Source organism: Oncorhynchus keta, chromosome 19 (genome assembly GCF_023373465.1).
Source record: "Oncorhynchus keta strain PuntledgeMale-10-30-2019 chromosome 19, Oket_V2, whole genome shotgun sequence".
Taxonomy (NCBI): domain Eukaryota; kingdom Metazoa; phylum Chordata; class Actinopteri; order Salmoniformes; family Salmonidae; genus Oncorhynchus; species Oncorhynchus keta.
In genome coordinates, this window is record NC_068439.1 from 59,604,710 (window position 1) to 59,629,152 (window position 24,443).

The 24,443-nt window shown below is 43.2% G+C and overlaps 1 protein-coding gene and 1 long non-coding RNA gene across 3 annotated transcripts in view; both read right to left on the minus strand.

Moving 5' to 3' along the window:
• Positions 1-24,443, minus strand: part of LOC127909435 (uncharacterized) — a 76,233-nt gene that overhangs the window by 33,408 nt on the left and 18,382 nt on the right. The window lies entirely within an intron of this gene.
• LOC118398585 (RAC-alpha serine/threonine-protein kinase) overlaps positions 682-24,443 on the minus strand; it is a 46,729-nt gene continuing 22,967 nt past the window's right edge. Inside the window, exons 3-14 of one of the 2 annotated variants that reach the window (XM_035794078.2) lie at positions 12,208-12,336; positions 11,870-11,981; positions 8,655-8,781; positions 8,390-8,521; positions 8,222-8,287; positions 8,036-8,104; positions 7,326-7,451; positions 7,109-7,237; positions 6,730-6,944; positions 5,897-5,984; positions 5,514-5,616; positions 682-4,627 (exon numbers count right to left, since the gene is read on the minus strand). In XM_035794078.2, coding sequence (XP_035649971.1) covers positions 4,548-4,627; positions 5,514-5,616; positions 5,897-5,984; positions 6,730-6,944; positions 7,109-7,237; positions 7,326-7,451; positions 8,036-8,104; positions 8,222-8,287; positions 8,390-8,521; positions 8,655-8,781; positions 11,870-11,981; positions 12,208-12,336 — 1,376 coding nt within the window. In that variant the 3' untranslated portion in view covers positions 682-4,547. Of the gene's footprint in view, positions 4,628-5,513; positions 5,617-5,896; positions 5,985-6,729; positions 6,945-7,108; positions 7,238-7,325; positions 7,452-8,035; positions 8,105-8,221; positions 8,288-8,389; positions 8,522-8,654; positions 8,782-11,869; positions 11,985-12,207; positions 12,337-24,443 lie in introns of both variants that reach the window. The other variant, XM_035794077.2, reaches the window with a different exon arrangement.

Sequence of the window (24,443 nt, forward strand, 5' to 3'; positions counted from 1 at the left end):
TTATAAATAATGAATTCAAATCAGCTTCCTGTAAAACTATCATGTCATGGATGATTTAGATGCTTAATTTGTCCATTATGTGCCTCAAAAAATCTAATGCTTAACCTTTCATGTGTGTTCTTATTTTGTGATCTTGTTATGATTACACTTTATCCAAGATGGGCATATCTTGATTAAGATTAACGGCAAATAATGCAACCTTCACTATTTACTACATTCAATAATAAACTGCATAGCCTTTTGAGCCAGAAGATGGCGCACTATGCGTGCCAAATATGGCTTTGCTGAAATAGAATTTCCTTGTGGAACAAGCTGAAGAAATAACATCCCAAATGTAATGCAAAATGTCCTTCAAATCTAGGATTGTTTTTTTTAGGATAAGGGCTAGGGGCCAATTGAGAATTCAGCAATTGGCTGTGTTGCTCCCTCCACATGGAGCTCCAGAACTAGACTCACAGCTGGACCCCGAAAACCCTGTGTTTGTCTCCCTCGACCTCTGCTCCCTATCCTGGGCTGGCCTGGGGATTCTGCACTTGGCTCTGGGCCGCCATTGTCAGCCCAATACAGAGATCCAGAGGATGAGCCAACAAATTATGTGCTGGACAATATTTGTAGGCTACTTGATATACTCTTTATACAAGTGGGGAGCTTGAGTGAATTGAACAAATCAAAATCATAATATTTGTCCAAAAAGTCTTTATTTCTGAATCGCAATGAAAAATAATGCCACATTTATGCCCACACAGCAAAGGAAAACATTCTTTGCACAGGAGGTTGGTGGCACCTTAATTGGGGAGGATGGTTTGTGGTAATGGCTGGAGCGGAATCAGTGGAATGGTATCAAATACAGCAAACACATGGTTTACATGTGTTTGATGCCATTCCATTAGCGCCGTTTCAGCCATTATGAGCCGTCCTCCCTTCAGCAGCCTACACTGGTTCTTTGTTCACAAAAGCTGGTGCATTCAATTGTTCAGTTTCTCATCTACAAAGGGGGCATCAAAGGGAATGAAATAACTTAAATATAAATTCTTTAACATTTTCTTACCCCCCCAACTTACATGGTGAATCACCAGGGAAGGACCGGTCGATAAGCAACAATTAGGTCAAGGATTTCAAAATAAGGAAGTAAAAAAATAAGTAAATATACAAAACTGGAATGGGTCAACAAAATTAAATATATGTTTTACATTCATTGATAATTTCTTTAACATTAATTATTAATTGTATTGTTCAGTGAACATTTTGAACATTTTCCTAAATAAATAATTTATATTCAGAGGGGTTTCAACTAACTTCAAATTAAATAAGGCCTTAACATTTAACAAAACTAGAATCTAGGGCATCTGGACACAACGTAAATTACCATTAGCAAAATGTGGATACCCTCACTTGGATTCAATTAAGACCATTGAGGTATTTACATCTCAAATATTTGTGATTTAATATGTAAAAAGTTAAGATTCTCATTTGTTTTCCTTGACTAACATACCAACATAGCCAGTGAGTTTGTGACAAATCACTGATACAAATGCATTGAATTGTTGGCCTCACAGACCTATCCGCACAATCGCTTGTGTACACACACACAAATACATAGTCATCCTTCCTTGATGGTGGATAGTCACAGCCTTGGTGTGTTTCGCTGCACCAGTAACTGTCTATGTACAGTAGCTGTCTGTCTAAAAGGGTTGAGTACTGTAACAGACCTCAGTGAGGTGTTGCTAAAAGAATTGGGGAGAAAACACCCAATAACTGGAAAGGATCGCAAAATAATAGAACAATTAAACGTACAAACAAATAATAGGCTACCTGTTGACAATCTAACAGCAAAGAGAAGGTCAATTTGTTGGTAGAACAGAACATCCACACCATTCATTTTGTACACTCAATTCCAAAGGTTCGTATCAGTACATGAGCATGCCTTTCAGATGATCATATCCCCCAGTTGTCAGTCAGTGCGACTCCGGTAAGGTTAAGGGTCAGGGCGAGGTTGTAAATCTCACACAAACTAAACAAGACTTTGGTCACAGTTCTAGCTAAAAGAAAGACATTCATTTCAAACCATCCATTTTGTATCAGCTTTGCCCAGCCCCCTATCCCATCTACCCTCACAAGGATTCCAGTCACAAATATGTTTGCTCCTTCTTTCCTCTCATATCACAGCCCAATGTTATTGCACAATTACATTTACTTAGACCAGGTAGTCTTCCCACAGTATACAGAAACTGTCCACCAAGCTAAGGGTCTTCAGAATATGTACTGGAACATGGCTGGTAAGAGTTTTGTTATACATTGTTCGGACTGTGACCTGTGCTCTCAATACCAGATAGGTGTGGAGCAACTGCTTGGTTGGTAAATTGTTTTAAAATCTTTACAGGCGAGCTTCAGACTCTTCCGTTGTTAAAGCCATGCATGTGTCAGCATTCAATGGCATGCTGGTAGAAAAACACATTTGTTTTTTAAAGTTGATTTCTATTATCAACATGTAGCTAGCAGCTAACAGGTCTACGAGCATGGTTCTCTGCTAGATATAAAAAGTGACTTTTATTAGCTATCTCATCTCAATGTACTTTGAAGTTGTATATGTCTATAGCTTTGATAGAGAAATATAAACCAACAAAGGGGTTCCTTACACATGATTTCAACAGAGCCCATTTGTTTAATGGGTAAATGGATATAGTGGCCTTTCTAACAAAATAAGTACGTACATCCAGTCATTTCACCATACAACCTAATATGTATCAGGGAAAATACGTATCTTCCCTACTGTGGTTGCAGCAGCAACTTTTGCCCGCTGAGTTGTACCGGAATACCAAGATTGCTATTCGCATGAAAACAATCTATTTCCCAAATCATAAAAGTAACCAGATACACCAACACCCCACAAAAATGTCCTTTATAATCCACACACCGTTTTGTGAATGTCACTCTGCGCCACGCCAATTCACAGATGGTGTGATCCCGTTCACCAAACTTTCACTGTACTGTAGTCACTCTAACTAAGGAAAGCTTAGGCCAGAAGGTGAGGGAGGCCAGTAACACTGAAGAAAAGTAGAATAACAGATAATTCTATAGACTCCATTTCAGTACTCTAGTCCTCACTGCTACTAGAAGGTGTGTGTGTTTGGGAGGATCAACATTTGAGAGGTGAGAGACAGCAGGGTCATGTTCAGAAGTCACAAAATAGGAGAAAGCAAACAGGAGGTGCTACGGCAGGGATGGGCAGCTTTCCAAAAACAAAGTATCTGATTGTTTAGAGTAATAATAGTAGAATACACAAGGTGCAATTTTGAAATTAGGTTGTGCATAAGCAGTTTCTCTTGTTATATCAGTCACTGACAGTCCCTCAATTAGCCCATGTCAGCTAAAATATTATAGATTGGTAGTTAGTCTAACCAGCTATCTAAACTTGTAGTAATTATGGTCAATGTAACGGCCGGGGCCCCCATTGATTTTATTAGTCACTCTCACTCAGATATATTAAAAACTGCAAAACTGCATATTAAAAACATTTCTCTCCACCCTATGACAAAATGTGTAGAATAGTAGCAAATTAGCTGTAAAACTGAAACATTCTCTCTCCTCCCATAGGCAAAATGTGTAGAATTGCAATTCTAACTTAGGGCCCCTCAAAAGGCCAGGGCCGGACTGACTGCATGTGTGGGTATGGATTTGGGTAAGCAGACCCGCGAGCCACTGCGGCCCCTCGTGATGAGTCCCATTTTTTTGTGGCCCCCACCCTCACCAAAGTTGCCCATCCCTGTGCTACGGGAACTTGTTTAATAAGAACACGTATTTTCATTTTCTATTTCAAAACGTTTTGCTTTGTGATGCCCTACTGAACACAACCCAGGTGTGGAGCTTTAGTGTTACCTCTCACAAACCTCTGAATATCTGTGAGTCTTTGAGAGCACAATGGCAGTGGTGGCTAATAGAAGATGGGAAGAAGGAGGACTATTTCAAAAGATCACGCTATGATGCTTCCTTTGCTCCATCAAAATATAAAGCTAATCATTTGTAGAAATAGATAGTGTACCGTTTAAAAAGCTCATTTTCAAAGATTGTTTATAACTGTGCTTCTCTTTTGAGGCTAGCTGCATATGTATCATTGACAGGAAATCATGTTGCCATGAAGAATTAGGTTGGCCGGTCACCACTGTATCTTAGTGACTTTTGACCTCTAGTCCAAGTGTGTTCCTATTGGCAGGCAACCGACTCCTCCCCTCTAAGAAACACAAGTACAGTATTTGAAACACTGGTGACAACAAGGGAGACTCAATAGTCGAAAGTGCCCTTCCACTCCTGATCTCCTCTCCTCCCCTGGACTCATCTGAAGAGGAGAACAGGCTAAGAAGCCACACTAGACAATTGAGATGTGCCCCAACAATTACAGAACAAACAGACAAAAAAGAAGATAAACATGAGTGAGGTCATAGATGGCCTATGAGGATGAGGTCTGTTCAGAGATTGGGGCATTAAGGTGAGAGCAGTATGGTCTATAAGAGGGTGAGGAAAGGGTAGGGGGCCTAGGCTTCGGTTTAGGTTCAGGCTGTTCCACTGGCAGAGTAGGAGAACTGGGGGAAGTGGGGTCTCCTGTCGCTGTCGAAAGACTCCATGCTGTCATCTGGGAAGGAAAAGGAGGGCAAGTTTGAGAAAGAGAGTTAAAGCTAAATTAATTCAAAACTGACATTCATGTTCCAAATTAATACAACTCAACAACAAAGCAATTAAGGCAAATTGTGGTTTAACTAGTAGTATGAAAGCTACTAAGCCCACTAGGGGTAGTCAGTGTGCTATAAATCCATAAACTCTTTAAAGCAGGGGTGTCAAACATATGGCCCGCGGGGGCACAAATTACTGCACTCAGTATCAGAAAATAGGCTGATCCTCTTTGAAGTCTTGTAGATCGATGCATTGCACGTTTTTTGTTTATACAGCCTTTTTGCATAAACTACCACCGTACCCCACTTCTCTGTTAACCTACAGAAATACCAGATATCAGACACCGTCTCAGGCTAACTCTGGAGATCCCTTTGAGCTCAACAGAGTTAGGTAAATCTGCCTTTAGCTATTTTGCACCTTGCTTGTGAAATGGTATACAGAGTTTGCTGAAATTGGATGAATTAGTGCCTCTAAAGTGAGAAGCGGGCAGGCGAAACAAGCAGAGAGGCGGATGAGAAGAACGGGACAGGCAAAGCAGTGACTGTATTCTAGCAGGATAGTCCATCTCTCCAATCATCTTCGCTGATAGCGATGTTGTGTTTCCATGAGTGGATTTTTATTTTACCTTTATTTAAGTAGGCGAGTCAGTTAAGAACAAATTCTTATTTACAATGACCGCCTACCGGGGAACAATGGGTTTTTACAACCTTGTTCAGGGGTAGAACGACCTTGTCAGCTCAGGGATTCGATCCAGCAACCTTTCGGTTAATGGCCCAACACTCTAATCACTAGGCTACATGCTGCCCCATACGCTTAACATACAACATATATAAGGGGAGGGAGGGTACTTTGTCCTGGAGGCGTGATGGTGATGGTCTGCCCGGTGAACTCCACATCAAAATAGCGGGTGTCTGTTTCCGAGGTGACCTGGGGCTTGAAGGGCGGGACCAGCTGAGAAGAAAAGGAAGGAGTCATGATAGTGGGTACCTAGATGTCATAACACTTGTCATAACCATGAGAACAATGAGAACTAGTGGAGGCTGCTGAGTGGAGGACAGATCATAATAAAGGCTGGAACGGAGCGAATGGCATCAAACACAAGGAAACCCTGTGTTTGATGTATTTGATACCATTTAATTTCTTCCACTCCAGCCATTGCCACGAGCTCGTCCTCCCCAGTTAAGGTAGCACCGACCTCCTGCGATGAGAACACATAGAAAGCTAAGGATACCTTCTTCTCATACACGTCTTGCCACTCGATCCCAGCGAAGAACTTGTGCTGCATTATCTCCTTGGCGTCATCAGGCCCTCCACCTAACCTAAAGACACACACGCACACGCACACACAGACACACACACTGACTCAGTGTCTTGCACTACTTTACCTATAATTAAGAGCCATTCGTTTTCAGGCTGCCATAGCACTTCATTTATTGAATGACCATTGTTACAAGCAAGGTGTTTTGAGGTTGTACTTTCAATCAATCAAATGTATTTATAAAGCCCTTTTCACATCAGCCGATGTCACAAAGTGCTATACAGAGTGGAGGACAGCTTTAGCACGTATTGGTCGTTAGCACGTAGGGCGCTCCGATTGGTGTTACCTTAGTCAGTGTTACACCTGTGCTGGTTGCCATCTCGTTAGTGGGAAGGCGTTTCATCTGTGCTGGCTCAGGTGCTATTTAAGAGTGTCTGGCCCAGCGCTCCAGTTGTCTTGAGAGATGTGGAGGGTCAACACCTTTATTTGGCTCTCCTTATTTGATTTCTAGAAAAACATTAATGTCTGATTTCCCTGATCTAATTTTGCTCCACCTTTTTTGTTTGCTTCCTATCTTTAAGTTTGGTGTAAGATTTTCTTTTTGCCTCTTCTTGGGAAAATTTAGTGGACGTCTTTTAGGTTCCAGTTGTTATTGCTCCTAAACCCCCCGTTTCGTTTTGGTTGTTGGTCAGTGACTCTTTGTTAGTTCCCCTTCTGTTTAGCACCATTTTTGGTTTTCTTGCTTGGGTATGTAACGCCACCACATACACATGCAGAAACATACTTCACACACACCCCTGTCTTACCTCTGCTTGGGGTCCTTCTTGAGCAGGCCAGAGAGCAGGGACTTTCCCTCGGGCCCCAGGGTTCTAGGGAAGCGGATCTCCTCCATCAGGATCAGCTCAAACAGCTTCTCATGGTCCTGGTTGTAGAAGGGCAGCCGACCGCACATCATCTCATACATGACCACACCCAGACCCCACCAGTCCACAGCACGACCGTAGTCATTGTCCTCCAGCACCTGTGTGTTAGGAAAGGGGGAGGTAGAACATGAGTGTCATGTACAGGTGGCTAGTAGATCCTCTGGAAGGGCTTTCAAACCCTTAACTTCTATGTTAGTGGTTCTGATTCACTGATGATAGCTTTATATCAGTGGAAGAACAGGGTTGATGGGTAGGTGTTTACCTCGGGGGCCAGGTACTCTGGCGTCCCACAGAAGGTCTTCATGGTGGCCCCGTCCTTGATGCCCTCCTTACACAGGCCAAAGTCTGTGATCTTGATGTGGCCGTCTTTGTCCAGCATCAGGTTTTCCAGCTACAGTAGAGAGAGAGTTAGGGAGGTTCCAATAAGAACACATATTTTTATTGTCCATTGCGAAACGTTTTCCGACTCCTTAACTTACCTTCAGGTCCCTGTAAACCACGTTCTTCTCCGAGTGGAGGTAGTCCAGCGCCGACACGATCTCCGCTCCGTAGAACCGGGCCCTCTCCTCGGAGAACACGCGGTCTCGTGATAGGTGAAAGAACAGCTAGGTGGAAGGAGATGGCGATTGTGTCAATTACATTGTCACGACTTCTGCCCGAAGTCGGTTCCTCTCCTTGTTTGGGCGATGTTCGGCGGTCGACGTCACCGGCCTTCAAGTCATCACCGATCCATTTTTCATGTTTCATTTGTTTTGTCTTGTTTTCACACTCACCTGGTTTCAATTCCTTAATTACATATGGTATATTTTCCCTCTGTTTCCCCCCCCGTCCTTGTTCGTTGAATTTTTCGTTGTATGTATTGGTGCCAAGTATGTTATGGTGTGCGGCGGGTTTTTACCCACTTTTTTTAATTTTGTATGTTGGTTTTCGGAGTTTGTTAGCATTTATTAAATAACTCTGTTTATACCAATTTCATTCTCCTGTGCCCAGTTGCATACATTTAGGGTCACATAAATCCAACCCATTTCCCCTCACCCTTACCGGTATTAAGTTCACTCCCATCAATAGTCTTACATGTAGATTAAGGAACCATGTCTGTTCTATTTATTACAGTTAATCTGCAAGGTTCAGAGTATTTCACCTCACTGATAAGACCTATACCCCCGGTAAAATGCAACACAGTACTTACCTCTCCTCCATTGGCATACTCCATGACGAAACACAAGCGGTCAGGCGTCTGGAAGGAGTACTTCAGACCCTTAATGGTAAGGAGAAGGAAAACGTTTAAGAAACACAATGCTACCCATTTATATTAGGAAAACAGTAAACAGAGGGAACACATTTGCTGATGCACACCAATGGAATGGTCTCTCACCGTTAAGAAGGGGTGTTTGGAGTTCTGCAGTACTCTGTTTTCAGTGAGCGTGTGAGCTACTTCATCCTAGAAAATAGTAAGGAGATGAGCATGATCCAAGTAAAGGAAATACCAGTATGTGCAGACACAAACTGAGACAAAGACACACGCATACACTCGTCTACTCACTTTCGCCACAATCACTTCTTTCTTGAGGATTTTCATAGCGTAGTACTTTCCTGTGGCTTTTTCCTTCACCAGGATAACCTTCCCAAAAGTGCCTTTTCCCAAGAGCTTGAGGTATTCAAAGTCGGGCATAGTCTAGGAGTTGAGAACAGAGTTGGATTAACTTTATTTGACCATATCTAAAACCCTGCTGCCGGTATTTGTCTTGTATTAAAGTAACAAAAAATGCTAAGTAGAAAGGGTTAGGGCTAGGGTTGGGTGTACGCACCACTTTAAGTTTTGGTTTGGTGAGGTACATCTCCATGTCCATGGGGTCTGGCGAGGAGTCCATCCTCTCCTCCTCCTGTTTCTGCAACCCATCAGCAACCTCCTGGATGGCCTTCGTCCACTGCTCCCTAAGGATGGAAGGAACCAGAGGGGGATGACTCTACGGGCTCTATTTTCGGCTGGTGCTAAGGAAGCGCAAGTGTCAAATGAACATTAGTTTGCAATTTCGTCAAGTAAAAACGGACGCACTTTCATTTCCCCCGCCTTAGGCCAGGTTTGGTAATTTACCTGTCTCACATCAACTCGCTTGCGCTGAGGTGGGAGGGATGGAAATAATACGCCAATTTTGGTAAGCAAAAAAAATACAAATAAAATTCAGTCAGTGAAACTAGAGATATTTAAGGCCAACCAAAATCTGGTCTTAGCACTAACTCAATTGGTTACTGGCATTTTGCCAGCAGAGGCACAAACATTAGCCTTACATTAGTGTACATCACTAATGTTTTATTCAAATATCAGAGCAGCAAAACAGTCACAGAACTTCCGCTTTTATATTTATTCTGGACATTCTTTTTTTTCAGCTTCTGTGAAAAGTTTGGACTCATTATGTGTGATGCGCATGAAAGGTGTCTGTAACTTTAGGACGCCTGTTTAGGAACATCAAGTTATTGAAAAAGACTGCTTATAGTTTTTGTTGATCAAAAAATCTTCCATTTTCCTCTGCCGGACCAAACTGTCAAATTCTGGGAGATCTGATCGCTGTCCGTGGTGCTTTATCCGCTTGTAGGCTATATTTGCCCATTTGTTTACCTTTCACGTGGCAAAGCATATCAACGGCAATGATAGGCTATAGCTATATATACACATTACATGTCAAAAGTTTGGACAAGCCTACTCATTCAAGGCTTTTTATTATTTTTTTTTACCATTTTCTACATTGTAGAATAATAGTGAAGACCTCAAAACTATGAAATAACACATATGGAATCATATAGTAACCAAAAAAGTGTTAAACAAGTCAAAATATATTTGAGATTCTTCAAAGTAGCCACCCTTCGATTTGATGACAGCTTTGCACACTCTTGGCATTCTCTCAACCAGCTTCATGAAGAATGCTTTTCCAACAGTCTTGAAGGAGTTTCCACATATCCTGAGCACTTGTTCGCTGCTTTTCATTCCCTCTGTTGTCCATCTCATTCCAAACCATCTCAATTTGGTTGAGGTCAGGTGATTGTGGAGGCCAGGTCATCTGATGCAGCACTCCATCACTCTCCTTCTTGGTCAAAAAGCCTTTACATATCCTGAAGGTGTGTTGGGTCATTGTCATTTTGAAAAATAAATGATAGTCCCACTAAGCTCAAACTAGATGGGATGACATTTCGCTGCAGAATGCTGTGGTAGCCATGCTGGTTAAGTTTGCCTTGAATTCTAAATAAATCACAGACAGTGTCACCCGCAAAGCACACCCACACCATCACAACCAACTGCTCCATGTCATCACAAATGGGAACCACACATGTAGAGATCATCTGTTCACCTACTCTGCGTCTCACAAAGACACGGCAGTTGGAACCAAAAATCTCAAATTTGGACTCATCAGACCAAAGGACAGATTTCCACCTGTCTAGTGTCTATTGCTCATGTTTCTTGGCCCAAGCAAGTCTCTTCTTGTTATTGGTGTCCTTTAGTAGTGGTTTCTTTGCAACAATTAGTCCGTGAAGGCCTGATTCACAGTCTCCTCTGAACAGCTGATGTTGAGATGTGTCTGTTACTTGAACTCTGTGAAGCATTTACTTGGACTGCAATTTCTGAGGCTGGTAACTCTAATGAACCTATCCTCAGCAGAGGTAACTCTGGGTCTTTGTTTCCTGTGGCGGTCCTCATGAGAGCCAGTTTCATCAGAGCGCTCAATGGTTTTTGCAACTGCACTTGAAGAAACTTTCAAAGTTCTTGAAATGTTCAGCATTGACTGACCTTCAAGTCTTAAAGTAATGATGGACTGTCATTTTACTTTGCTTATTCAAGCTGTTCTTGCCTAATATGGACTTGGTCTTTTACGAAATAGGGCTATCTTCTGTATACCACCCCTACCTTATCACAACACAACTGATTGGCTCAAACGTATTAAGGAAATAAATTCCACAAATTAACTTTTCACAAGGCACACCTGTTAATTGAAATGCATTCCAGGTGACTACCTCATGAAGCTGGTTGAGAGAATGCCAAGAGTGTGCAAAGCTGTCATCAAGGAAAAGGGTGGCTACTTCGAAGAACCTCAAATATAAAATATATTTTGATATTCTTTGACACTTTTTTGGTTACTACATGATTCCATACATGTTAATTCATAGTTTTGAGGTTTTCACTATTATTCAACAAAATTAAGAAAAAGCCTTGAATGAGTAGGTGTGTCCAAACGTTTGACTGGTACTGTATATTTGGGAGCAGTATTACAGTGAGTGGACATTCCCACTTTCTCTTCTTCCAGCTCCTATGAAAAGTTTGGATGTGTGTAAAACCCTCCATAGTCTACGTCGTCTTAGGCCTAATATCATCATATGCCCATGTGGAAGAATGATGGTGCCTGTAACTGTATTTAGACATCCTTTTTAAAACAAGTTGTTGTTTTTTGTTAAAAATGTTTTATTAGAATTATTCACTGTCTTTTTAGGTCTCATCAATAATGAATTTAATATTGATTATTGACCATGTTTGGCATGTCCATGGCTCAGACATAATGCATTTTACAGTAGGCCTATTTCAGTGTGAATCCATTTTGAAGCCGTGCAATTTCTTATGCTCAACATATTTAGAAAATATGGGATAGGCCTACATTTTGTTTTTTTTGTTTCTGTAGGCTATTTAACAAACTAGGCTACAACAGACTAACACTCGAATTGGAGTTGTGAAAACACAATACGTAAAATCCTTTACATACACAACTTGAAGCAACCACATATTTAGCCATGGAGCACATTCTGGTTGGCCAGCCAGGGATCAAGCCTAGACACACCCACAAGTTACTTATCAATCAAAACCCAGCCCTTTCGCGACACCGTCAGCTACTGTGCCCATAATTCTGGTTCTGAAAATAGCTAAAGTACTTCAGACACACCCCTGACCCAACCACCATACATCCATACACCTCCACCTTGATGCCAGATCGGTGCAGTTGGGGTAAAGGAGGGAAGTCGAGGAAGCACGTGTGTAACCTACCTATCCTCGGGGCTATCCACGTGGAAGGTGCGCTCTATGACAGTGGTCCACTGCAGGCAGCGGATGATGAATGTGTTGGGCTTAGGGCGCTCTGTTTTCATCAGCTGACATTCTGCTGGTCATAAGGAAGAAGAAAGAGGGAGGGAGAGAAAGACAGGGAGCGAGCGAGAGATATGTCATGCGGTCAAGTGAAACATCAGGGATGCACAGAGTGTAGTGCAAGGCTAGAACAAAAATGTGGAACCTCGGAGGAACTCGAGGACCAGAGTTGAGAAACACTGCACAATTATTTTGTAAAATGTTGTGGTTAGGGCAGAGAGTGTCATAGGTTGCCTTACGTGCTACTGAGAAGTTATTGAGTGGCGTCTCCAGTTGGTCGATGTCTTGCGGTCGCTCCTTGTAGCCAATGAACGTACCGTCGCTCTTCAGCAAGAAATACCTGGGTCTCCAAGTCTTTATGTACTCTCCTGAGAGCAAAAGAGAGAGACACAGAGAGTGAGCGAGTGCATATACTCTGTCATCCTTGGAAAGTGCAATCCTAGAAGAGCATTAACAACACAGTGCTATTGCTGACCCTAGGGTGAGCTAGTAATGATAGCACCTTGGACAAGTGTGTGAGAAAGACAGATTCTCTCACAGTCTGGTTGACCGCAAACTGAGGCCTTTCTCCTGGTGGTTTCAGAGAAAACGGAACTTCTCTCATTAGGCCTTTTCCTTCTGCTTTTTATGTATTTGTATTATTGCTTGTTTATCTCCTCTTTACACATTATGGTGTGTGTTGCCAACCTGTACTGTAGCTTTAAGACAGGCAGCTAGTAAACACTGGTCTCACCCAGTTTTTTTATTTTTATAACTGTGGCTAGAGGTACTTCTGGTAATCAACAACCAGATTCTAGAAAACAGGAAGTGACACACTAACAGCATGGGTAAACACTACAGTTAGAAAAGAACAAACCCCAATCAGGTCTAATGTCAGTGCTGCTGCTGCTGACTCATTTGTTAACCGCTCAAAGGAGGTGCGATGAGATCAGAATCCTCGGAAAATAGTTTTCTTTTCACACGCACACACTGCAATGGCATGCCTAATGAATAAAGCAGCGGAGTGTGTGCATGCTACCGAGCCTGTGCACGTTTTCGTGTGTGCATGCACGTGGCATGGACCGGATGGTGTTTTCACATAGCCAACAGCTGCAGGTGCACAGGATGCTCCCGGGGCAAAGAATGAGCTAATGAACAAGCTGTTAACTTATAAAGTCAATCCATCTCTGTCTATTAAGTGTTGTTGCATGGTGCCTGTCTAGACTCACACACCAATGCCACTCATCTCCAACCCATTTCTTTACAAACAGCACATAACCCTGAAAACATGTTTGAAGGTGCATGTGTTAAGTGGGTGAGCCTATGATAATGTACCGTGCAGTGTGCTGCTAAATAGATACTCTAAGGACAGTGATTTCTAGTGACAGAACTGGACAGGTGAAAGCAATCCATCCATACACCTCCACCCTAATGCCAGATCGGTGCAGTTGGGGTAAAGGAGGGAAGTCGAGGAAGACGCAGTAGAAAATTGAGATGCACACTAATAATGCATAAATGATGGAGAGCTACCCAGGCAGGCAGGAGGTTCAGTTTATTGGGATCCTCATTAGCTACTACGCAGCAACTACTCATCCTGGGGTCCACAAAACGTACAAATACATGACAAAGTACAGAACAGTAATAGACAAGAACGACATGAGATAGTACATTCAATTCAAAATAAATATGAGTTATATATAGGAAAGACCACAAGACAAAATATATATATCGCTCTTTCCATGACAATAATATCACCTGTTAAATCCACTTCAATCCGTGTAGATGAAGGGGGGGAGACAGGTTAAAGAAGGAGTTTTAAGCCTTTAAACAATGGAGACATGGACTGTGTCTGTGTGCCATTCAGAGGGTGAATGGGAAAGACAACATATTTAAGTGCCTTTGAAAAAGGTATGGTAGTAGGTGCTAGGAGCACCAGTATGAGTGCGTCAAGAACTGAAACGCTGCTGGGTTTCTCACGATTAACAGTTACCCATCTGTATCAAGAATGGTCCACCACCCAAAGGACATGCAGCCAACTTGACAACTGTGGCACGCATTGGAGTCAACATGGGCCCGCATCCCTGTGGAATGCTTTCGACACCTTGTAGAGTCCATGCCCCAACGAATTCAAATCAAACTCTAATTGTCACATGCGCCGAATACAACAAGTGTAGACCTTACCGTGAAATGCTTACTTACAAGCCATTAACCAACAGTGCAGTTCAAAAAGAGTTAAGAAAATATTTAACAAATAAACTAAAATAAAAAATAATCAAAAGTAACACAATAACAAGGTGATATACAGGGGGTACCGGTACCGAGTCAGTGTGCGGGGGTACAGGTTAGAGGTCATTGAGGCTGTTCTGAGGGCAAAGGGGGGGTGCAACTCAATAATAAGGTGTTTGTAATGTTTTGTTCACTGTGTATACATATTCAGTACAGTTAAATGAGATCTTTAGAAAGAGGAGAGGCTCTAAGATAAACATATTGTATCTGTTTTTAAAGTTAAACTTGCTTTTTGCTTGAGTAACCTGTGGTGGCAGAACATTCCATGATGACATGGCTCTATACATAACCGAGCGATGCATTAAATCTTTTTTTGGTTTGGGTACAGTGAAGAAAGCCATAGTGACATGTCTGGTGGGGTAGGTACTGTATGTCTGTTTGAAGTGTATGCAAATAGATTATGCATGTGATTAGGCATTTTCAACACACAATTACTTCTTAAAAAATAGTAGTCAGTCAATTTCTCAACCATGAAAGACTATCATGCATGTATTAGATCATCAATGTAATTGCCTGCATCATTTCTATTCCTCCAAATATTACATTTTTTATATATAGAGTTCCTCTGTGGAGATGGGAGAACCTTCCAGAAGGACAACCGTCTCTGCAGCACTCCACCAATCAGGTTTTTATGGTAGAGTGGCCAGACGGAAGCCACTCCTCAGTAAAAAGGCACATGACAGCATGCTTGGAGTTTGCCAAAAGGCACCTAAAGACTCTCAGACCACGAGAAACAAGATTCTCTGGTCTGATGAAACCAAGATTGAACTATTTGGCCTGACTGCCAAGTGTCACATCTGGAGGAAACATGGCACCATCCCTACAGTTAAGCATGACTCACTGTCACAGTCATACGCTGGACCTAGTTTTGTCCCATGGAATAAATGTTGTGGATCTTAATGTTTTTCCTCATAATCCTGGACTATCGGACCACCATTTTATTACGTTTGCAATTGCAACAAATAATCTGCTCAGACCCCAACCAAGGAACATCAAAAGTCGTGCTATAAATTCACAGACAACACAAAGATTCCTTGATGCCCTTCCAGACTCCCTCTGCCTACCCAAGGACGCCAGAGGACAAAAGTCCGTTAACCACCTAACTGAGGATCTCAATTTAACCTTGCGCAATACCCTAGATGCAGTTGCACCCCTAAAAACTAAAAAAATGTCTCATAAGAAACTAGCTCCCTGGTACACAGAAAATACCCGAGCTCTGAAGCAAGCTTCCAGAAAATTGGAACGGAAATGGCGCCACACCAAACTGGAAGTCTTCCGACTAGCTTGGAAGGACGGTACCGTGCAGTACCGAAGAGCCCTTACTGCTGCTCGATCGTCCTATTTTTCTAACTTAATTGAGGAAAATAAGAACAATCCGAAATTCCTTTTTGATACTGTGGAAAAGCTAACTAAAAAGCAGCATTCCCAAGAGAGGATGACTTTCACTTTAGCAGTGATAAATTCATGAACTTCTTTGAGGAAAAGATTATGATTATTAGAAAGCAAATTACGGACTCCTCTTTAAACCTGCGTATTCCTCCAAACCTCAGTTGTCCTGAGTCTGCACAACTCTGCCAGGACCTAGGATCAAGAGAGACGCTCAAGTGTTTTAGTACTATATCTCTTGACACAATGATGAAAATAATCATGGCCTCTAAACCTTCAAGCTGTATACTGGACCCTATTCCAACTAAAAGACTAGAGCTGCTTCCTGTGCTTGGCCCTCCTATGTTGAACATAATAAACGGCTCTCTATCCACTGGATGTGTACCAAACTCACTAAAAGTGGCAGTAATAAAGCCTCTCTTGAAAAAGCCAAACCTTGACCCAGAAAATATAAAAAACTATCGGCCTATATCGAATCTTCCATTCCTCTCAAAGATTTTAGAGAAGGCTGTTGCGCAGCAACTCACTGCCTTCCTGAAGACAAACAATGTATACGAAATGCTTCAGTCTGGTTTTAGACCCCATCATAGCACTGAGACGGCACTTGTGAAGGTGGTAAATGACATTTTAATGGCATCGGACCGAGGCTCTGCATCTGTCCTCGTGCTCCTAGACCTTAGTGCTGCTTTTGATACCATCGATCACCACATTCTTTTGGAGAGATTGGAAACCCAAATTGGTCTACACGGACAAGTTCTGGCCTGGTTTAGATCTTATCTGTCGGAAAGATATCAGTTTGTCTCTGTGAATGGTTTGTCCTCTGACAAATCAACTGTACATTTCGGTGTTCCTCAAGGTTCTGTTTTAGGACCACTATTGTTTTCACTATATATTTTACCTCTTGGGGATGTTATTCGAAAACATAATGTAAACTTTCACTGCTATGCGGATGACACACAGCTGTACATTTCAATGAAACATGGTGAAGCCCCAAAATTGCCCTCGCTAGAAGCATGTGTTTCAGACATAAGGAAGTGGATGGCTGCAAACTTTCTATTATTAAACTCGGACAAAACAGAGATGCTTGTTCTAGGTCCCAAGAAACAAAGAGATCTTCTGTTGAATCTGACAATTAATCTTAATGGTTGTACAGTCGTCTCAAATAAAACTGTGAAGGACCTCGGCGTTACTCTGGACCCTGATCTCTCTTTTGAAGAACATATCAAGACCATTTCGAGGACAGCTTTTTTCCATCTACGTAACATTGCAAAAATCAGAAACTTTCTGTCCAAAAATGATGCAGAAAAATTAATCCATGCTTTTGTCACTTCTAGGTTAGACTACTGCAATGCTCTATTTTCCGGCTACCCGGATAAAGCACTAAATAAACTTCAGTTAGTGCTAAATACGGCTGCTAGAATCCTGACTAGAACCAAAAAATTTGATCATATTACTCCAGTGCTAGCCTCTCTACACTGGCTTCCTGTCAAAGCAAGGGCTGATTTCAAGGTTTTACTGCTAACCTACAAAGCATTACATGGGCTTGCTCCTACCTACCTCTCTGATTTGGTCCTGCCGTACATACCTACACGTACGCTACGGTCACAAGACGCAGGCCTCCTAATTGTCCCTAGAATTTCTAAGCAAACAGCTGGAGGCAGGGCTTTCTCCTATAGAGCTCCATTTTTATGGAACGGTCTGCCTACCCATGTCAGAGACGCAAACTCGGTCTCAACCTTTAAGTCTTTACTGAAGACTCATCTCTTCAGTGGGTCATATGATTGAGTGTAGTCTGGCCCAGGAGTGGGAAGGTGAACGGAAAGGCTCTGGAGCAACGAACCGCCCTTGCTGTCTCTGCCTGGCCGGTTCCCCTCTTTCCACTGGGATTCTCTGCCTCTAACCCTGTTACGGGGCTGAGTCACTGGCTTGCTGGGGCTCTCTCGTGCCGTCCCTGGGGGGGTGCGTCACCTGGGTGGGTTGATTCACTGTTGTGGTCGGCCTGTCTGGGTTGCCCCCCTTGGGTTGTACCGTGGCGGAGATCTTTGTGGGCTATACTCGGCCTTGTCTCAGGATGGTAAGTTGGTGGTTGAAGATATCCCTCTAGTGGTGTGGGGGATGTGCTTTGGCAAAGTGGGTGGGGTTATATCCTTCCTGTTTGGCCCTGTCCGGGGTGTCCTCGGATGGGGCCACAGTGTCTCCTGACCCCTCCTGTCTCAGCCTCCAGTATTTATGCTGCAGTAGTTTGTGTCGGGGGCTAGGGTCAGTTTGTTATATCTGGAGTACTTCTCCTGTCCTATTCGGTGTCCTGTGTGAATCTAAGTGTGCGTTCTCTAATTCTCTCCTTCTCTCTTTCTTTCTCTCTCTCGGAGGACCTGAGCCCTAGGACCATGTCCCAGGACTACCTGACATGAGGACTCCTTGCTGTCCCCAGTCCACCTGGCCATGCTCCTGCTCCAGTTTCAACTGACCTGAGCCCTAGGACCGTGCCCCAGGACTACCTGACATGAAGGCTCCTTGCTGTCCCCAGTCCACCTGACTGTGCTGCTGCTCCAGTTTCAACTGTTCTGCCTTATTATTATTCGACCATGCTGGTCATTTATGAACATTTGAACATCTTGGTCATGTTCTGTTATAATCTCTACCCGGCACAGCCAGAAGAGGACTGGCCACCCCACATAGCCCGGTTCCTCTCTAGGTTTCTTCCTAGGTTTTGGCCTTTCTAGGGAGTTTTTCCTAGCCACCGTGCTTTTACACCTGCATTGTTTGCTGTTTGGGGTTTTAGGCTGGGTTTCTGTACAGCACTTTGAGATATCAGCTGATGTACGAAGGGCTATATAAATAAATTTGATTTGATTTGATTTGATTTGAAGTAGCATCGGACTGTGGGGATGTGTTTCAGTGGCAGGGACTGGGAGACTAGTCAGGATCGAGGCAAAGATGAACAGAGCAAAGTACAGAGATTGTTGATGAAAACCTGCTCTCAGACTGGTGTGAAGGTTCACCTTCCAACAGGACAACGACCCAACACTGTACATACAGTGCCTTGCGAAAGTATTCGGCCCCCTTGAACTTTGCCACATTTCAGGCTTCAAACATAAAGATATAAAACTGTATTTTTTTGTGAAGAATCAACAACAAGTGGGACACAATCATGTGGAACGATATTTCAAACTTTTTTAACAAATCAAAAACTGAAAAATTGGGCATGCAAAATTATTCAGCCCCTTTACTTTCAGTGCAGCAAACTCTCTCCAAAAGATCAGTGAGGATCTCTGAATGATCCAATGTTGACCTAAATGACTAATGATGATAAATACAATCCACCTGTGTGTAATCAAGTCTCCGTATAAATGCACCTGCACTGTGATAGTCTCAGAGGTCCGTTAAAAGCGCAGGGAGCATCATGAAGAACAAGGAACACACCAGGCAGGTCCGAGATACTGTTGTGAAGAAGTTTAAAGCCGGATCTGGATACAAAAAGATTTCCCAAGCTTTAAACATCCCAAGGAGCACTGTGCAAGCGATAATATTGAAATGGAAGGAGTATCAGACCACTGCAAATCTACCAAGACCTGGCCGTCCCTCTAAACCTTCAGCTCATACAAGGAGAAGACTGATCAGAGATGCAGCCAAGAGGCCCATGATCACTCTGGATGAACTGCAGAGATCAACAGCTGAGGTGGGAGACTCTGTCCATAGGACAACAATCAGTCGTATATTGCACAAATCTGGCCTTTATGGAAGAGTGGCAAGAAGAAAGACATTTCTTAAAGATATCCATAAAAAGTGTTGTTTAAAGTTTGCCACAAGCCACCTGGGAGACACACCAAACATGTGGAAGAAGGTGCTCTGGTCAGATGAAACCAAAATTGAACTTTTTGGCAACAATGCAAAACGTTATGTTTGGCGTAAAAGAAACACAGCTCATCACCCTGAACACACCATCCCCACTGTCAAACATGGTGGTGGCAGCATCATGGTTTGGGCCTGCTTTTCCTCAGCAGGGACAGTGAAGATCGTTAAAATGGATGGGAAGATGGATGGAGCCAAATACAGGACCATTCTGGAAGAAAACCTGATGGAGTCTGCAAAAGACCTGAGACTGGGACAGAGATTTGTCTTCCAACAAGACAATGATCCAAAACAAAAAAAGGCCACTAAAAATGTACAGTTTTGTCACACAACACAATGCCAGAGATGTCTCAAGTTGAGGGAGTGTGCAATTGGCATGCTGACTGCAGGAATGTCCAGCAGTGCTGTTGCCAGATAATTGAAAGTGAATTTCTCTACCATAAGCCGCCTCCAACGTTTTAGAGAATTTGGCACAACTGAAGAATTTCTGCACAAACTGTCAGAAACGGTCTCATGGAAGCTCACCTGCGTGCTCATTGCACTCACCAGGGTCTTGACCTGACTGCAGTTCGGTGTCTTAACTGACTTCAGTGGGGCAAATGCTCACCTCCACTGGCACGGTGAAGTGTGATCTTCACGGATGAATTCCGGGTTTCAACTTTATCGGGCAGATGGCGTCGTGTGGGCGAGCGGTTTTCTGATGGAAACGTTGTGAACAGAGTGCCCCATGGTGGCGGTGGGGTTATGGCATGGGCAGACATAAGCTAAGGACAACCAACACAATTGCATTTTATCGATGGCCATTTGAATCCGCACAGAGATATCATGATGAGATCCTGAGGCCCATTCATCCACCACCATCACCTCAAGTTTCAGCATGATAATGCATGGCCCCATGTCGCAAGGATCTGTACACAATTCATGGAAGCTGAAAATGTCCCAGTTCTTCCATGGCCCGCATACTCACCAGACATGTCACACATTGAGGATGTTTGCGATGCTCTGGATCGACAGCATGTTCCAGTTCCCGCCAATATCTAAAAACATTGCACAGGCCACAATCAACAGCCTGATCAACTCTATGTGAAGGAGATGTGTCGCGCTGCATGAGGCAAATGGTGGTCACACCAGATACTGACTGGTTTTCTGATACAAGCCCCTACTTTTTTTCTTCTTCAAGGTATCTGTGAACAACAGATGCATATTTGTATTCCCAATCATGTGAAATCCATAGATTATGGCCTAATGAATTTATTTCATTTGACTGATTTCCTTATATGAACTGTAACCCTGTAAAATCTTTGAAATTATTGTATGTTGCGTTTATATTTTCATTCAGTATATGTTATATCCTTGTATTTCTACTGCTGTATCAAAGGTGCTGTCAGCCTCAGAAAAGGCTAATATATACATTTGATCTTAGATTAGCAAATTATTCATCTCATGAGGCTACACATATTTATATGAGCTAACTTTAATCCTTTCTGAGGTAGCTAATATAAAACTGAACTCAATGATAAATAGGTTGGAGTTCTAATAATTCTATTTATGATAATTAACTAAAGGAATTCATCGATTTTTGAGGAGATTATGTTAAGCAGATGCCTGGTTTAGCTCGGCTGCTGTAATGGGTCCTATGTGTAGCTGGTGTAGAGAGTCAGGCACAGGACAGCAGATATGAGTAATCAACGTACTTTTACTCAAAATGTCAAATACACGTACACCATGACAGAACGAAAATACAATAAACAATCAAAAACAAAAAACAAACAAAAACCCATGGGGGAACAGAGGGTTAAATAATGAACAAGTAATAGTGGGATTGAAATCAGGTGTGTAAAACAAAGACAAAACAAATGGAAAATGAAAAGTGGATCGGCGGCGGCTAGAAGGCCGGTAACTTCGACCGCCGAACGCCGCCTGAACAAGGAGAGGGAAGAAGTCATGACAGCTACAGCACGGTGCTCTATTCTTCGTTCCACTACCGGACTGCTGATCGCTTCTGATTGGGGTGTTGTCCTGTAAGCATGGGGGTAGTGGGATGCGGGGGGGTGCTGTCCAATCTGGAAGGGGCCCGATGGTGCAGGGTGGAGCTGGATTCTCTGCCCGCGGCCCGATGGTGCAGGATGGAGCTGGATTCTCTGCCCGCGGCCTGACGGTGCAGGGTGGTGTTGGCCACTCTGGATTGGGCCCAATGGTGCTGAGTGGAGCAGGATTCTCTGCCCGCGGCCCGATGGTGCAGGGTGGTGTTGGCCGCTCTGGATGGGACCCGATGGTGCTGGATGGAGCTGGATTCTCTGCCCACAGCCCGATGGTGCAGGGTGTTGTTGGCCGCTCTGGATGGGACCCGATGGTGCTGGATGGAGCTGGATTCTCTGCCCGCAGCCCGATGGTGCAGGGTGGTGTTGGCCACTCTGGATGGTGCCCGATGGTGCAGAATGGAGCTGGATTCTCTGCCCGCGGCCCGATGGTGCAGGGTGGAGCTGGATTCTCTGCCCGTGGCCCGATGGTGCAGGGTGGAGCTGGATTCTCTGGATGGGGCCCGATGGTGCAGGGTGGTGCTAGCTTTTCTGGATGGGGTCCAATGGTGCAGGGTGGTGCTGGTTTCTCTGGGTGGGGCCCGATGATGCAGGGTGGTGCTGGTTTCTCTGGGTAGGGGCTGGTGGTGCAGGGTGGTGCTTGTTTCTCTGGGTGGGGGCTGGTGGTGCAGGGTGGTGCTTGTTTCTCTGGGTGGTCTTGATCTTGGAGGATGTATGGCAAAGTTCCTTTTATTTTTGTTTTTTGGTTTGTTCCAGAGCAGTTTCTTGCAGTTTTCTAGCAAACACATTGACACCCTGTTGATCAAATGTACTAGGTTGTACATCAGCTGGGGGTGAATGTCACAGTGGTTCGCTTGGTAAACATTGTCAAAGAGAGCACAGCCTATAGCCAGCTCAGCATTGTTGCTCTGAATAAATGTGGAAGGGCACATCTCCACGTAACAACAGGGTGGACACAGTGATTTTGTGTTAGTTAATCCATCCAACTCTGGCTGCCACTTGCTGCATTGCAGGATCTACATGTTTTCTCATTGCCATCAAATCACTAGTAGCTGTGTGAATTATAATACGTTTGACCCCATGTAATGTGTTGCTTGACAGACTGACATGCCAGTAGTGCTGAACTTTTAGTGCTTTTTAAGGTTGGTTCGGTTTCAGTTCAATCATTAAAAGAACAATCACGGTTTATGCAATTTTTTTAAAACATTAAATTAATTATGAAATAATTCAATTTAAATGATTAGTGCTTTTTCATGGAAATAACAAAGCCAAAAATTGTGAACATTCAACTGCCAAAACCTTGAAAATATTCCATTGTCTCGGTCAGGGCCACATAGAAAAGTAGGAAATTACTATTAAATAAAATATATTTCAATTGTGTATATTACTTAGTTTTATTTTATGACTTTATAATTTTTCATTCCTTAAAGTAATCATCTCATCTCTGCTCAGGCACTAGCAGCCAGCCAGCCAACCATCTAACATCATCTCCGTTCTCCCCATACTATACTGTCTTTAGTCATCCTATTTAGCTAGGCTAGCCTGCCTAAGTATGCCGCAGAATCAAATCAAATCCAATTTTATTTGTCACATACGCATGGTTAGCAGATGTTAATACAAGAGTAGCGAAATGCTTGTGCTTCTAGTTCCAACAATGCAGTAATAACCAACGAGTAATCTAACCTAACAATTTCACAACAACTACCTTATACACATAAGTGTAAAGGGATGACGAATATGTACATAAAGATATCTGAATGAGTGATGGTACAGAACGGCATAGGCAAGATGCAGTAGATGGTATCGAGTACAGTATATACATATGAGATGACTAATATAGGGTATGTAAAGAAAGTGGCATATTTTAAAGTGGCTAGTGATACATGTATTACATAAAGATTTCAAGATGCAGTAGATGGTGTAGAGTACAGTATATACATATGAGATGAGTAATGTAGGGTATGTAAACATGATATTAAGAGGCATTGTTTAAAGTGGCTAGTGATACATTTTTTACATAAATTTTTCCAATATTAAAGTGACTGGAGTTGAGTCAGTATGTTGGCAGCAGCCACTCAATGTTAGTGGTGGCTGTTTAACAATCTGATGGCCTTGAGATAGAAGCTGTTTTTCAGTCTCTCGGTCCCTGCGTTGATGCACCTGTACTAACCTCGCCTTCTGGATGATAGCGGGGTGAACAGTCAGTGGCTCGGGTGGTTGTTGTCCTTGATGATCTTTATTGCCTTCCTGTGACATCGTGTGGTGTAGGTGTTCTGGAGGGCAGGTAGTTTGCCCCCGGTGATGCGCTGTGCAGACCTCAATACCCTCTGGAGAGCCTTACGGTTGTGGGCGGAGCAGTTGCCCTACCAGGCGGTGATGCAGCCCGACAGGATGCTCTCGATTGTGCATCTGTAGAAGTTTGTAAGTGCTTTTGGTGACAAGCCGAATTTCTTCAGCCTCCTGAGGTTGAAGAGGCGCTGCTGCAAACGTGATGATTGAGTTGGAGGCGTGCATGGCCACGCAGTCGTTGGTGAACAGGGAGTACGGGAGAGGGCTCAGTCATTTAATGAACTCTCTATCCCTTCCTCTCATCGTTGTGTTGTCTACATTCCTCTCATGTGCCGGCGTATGTGGTGTGTGTGTATCTAACCTAAAGTAGCCTAAAGTAGCAGGCGTAAAAGTGTATCCATCTGTGTCCGAGCCAAAATAGAACAGGCACAATGGATTATGGTTAGTGTAGTTAATTGCCACGTTTATTTGCTGAACTTGGTTGCTGAACTTGGTTGCTCAAGTAAAACAGCTCCCTTCAGCCCAGCTTCCCATATAGTTCTTGACTTAATTTATCTTGTGAATGATTTGATTTCCCTCCAGAGAAACGGCGCATTGGGCTCACAAAAAAAAACCTAAATGGAACTCAAGTAATTGATCAGACG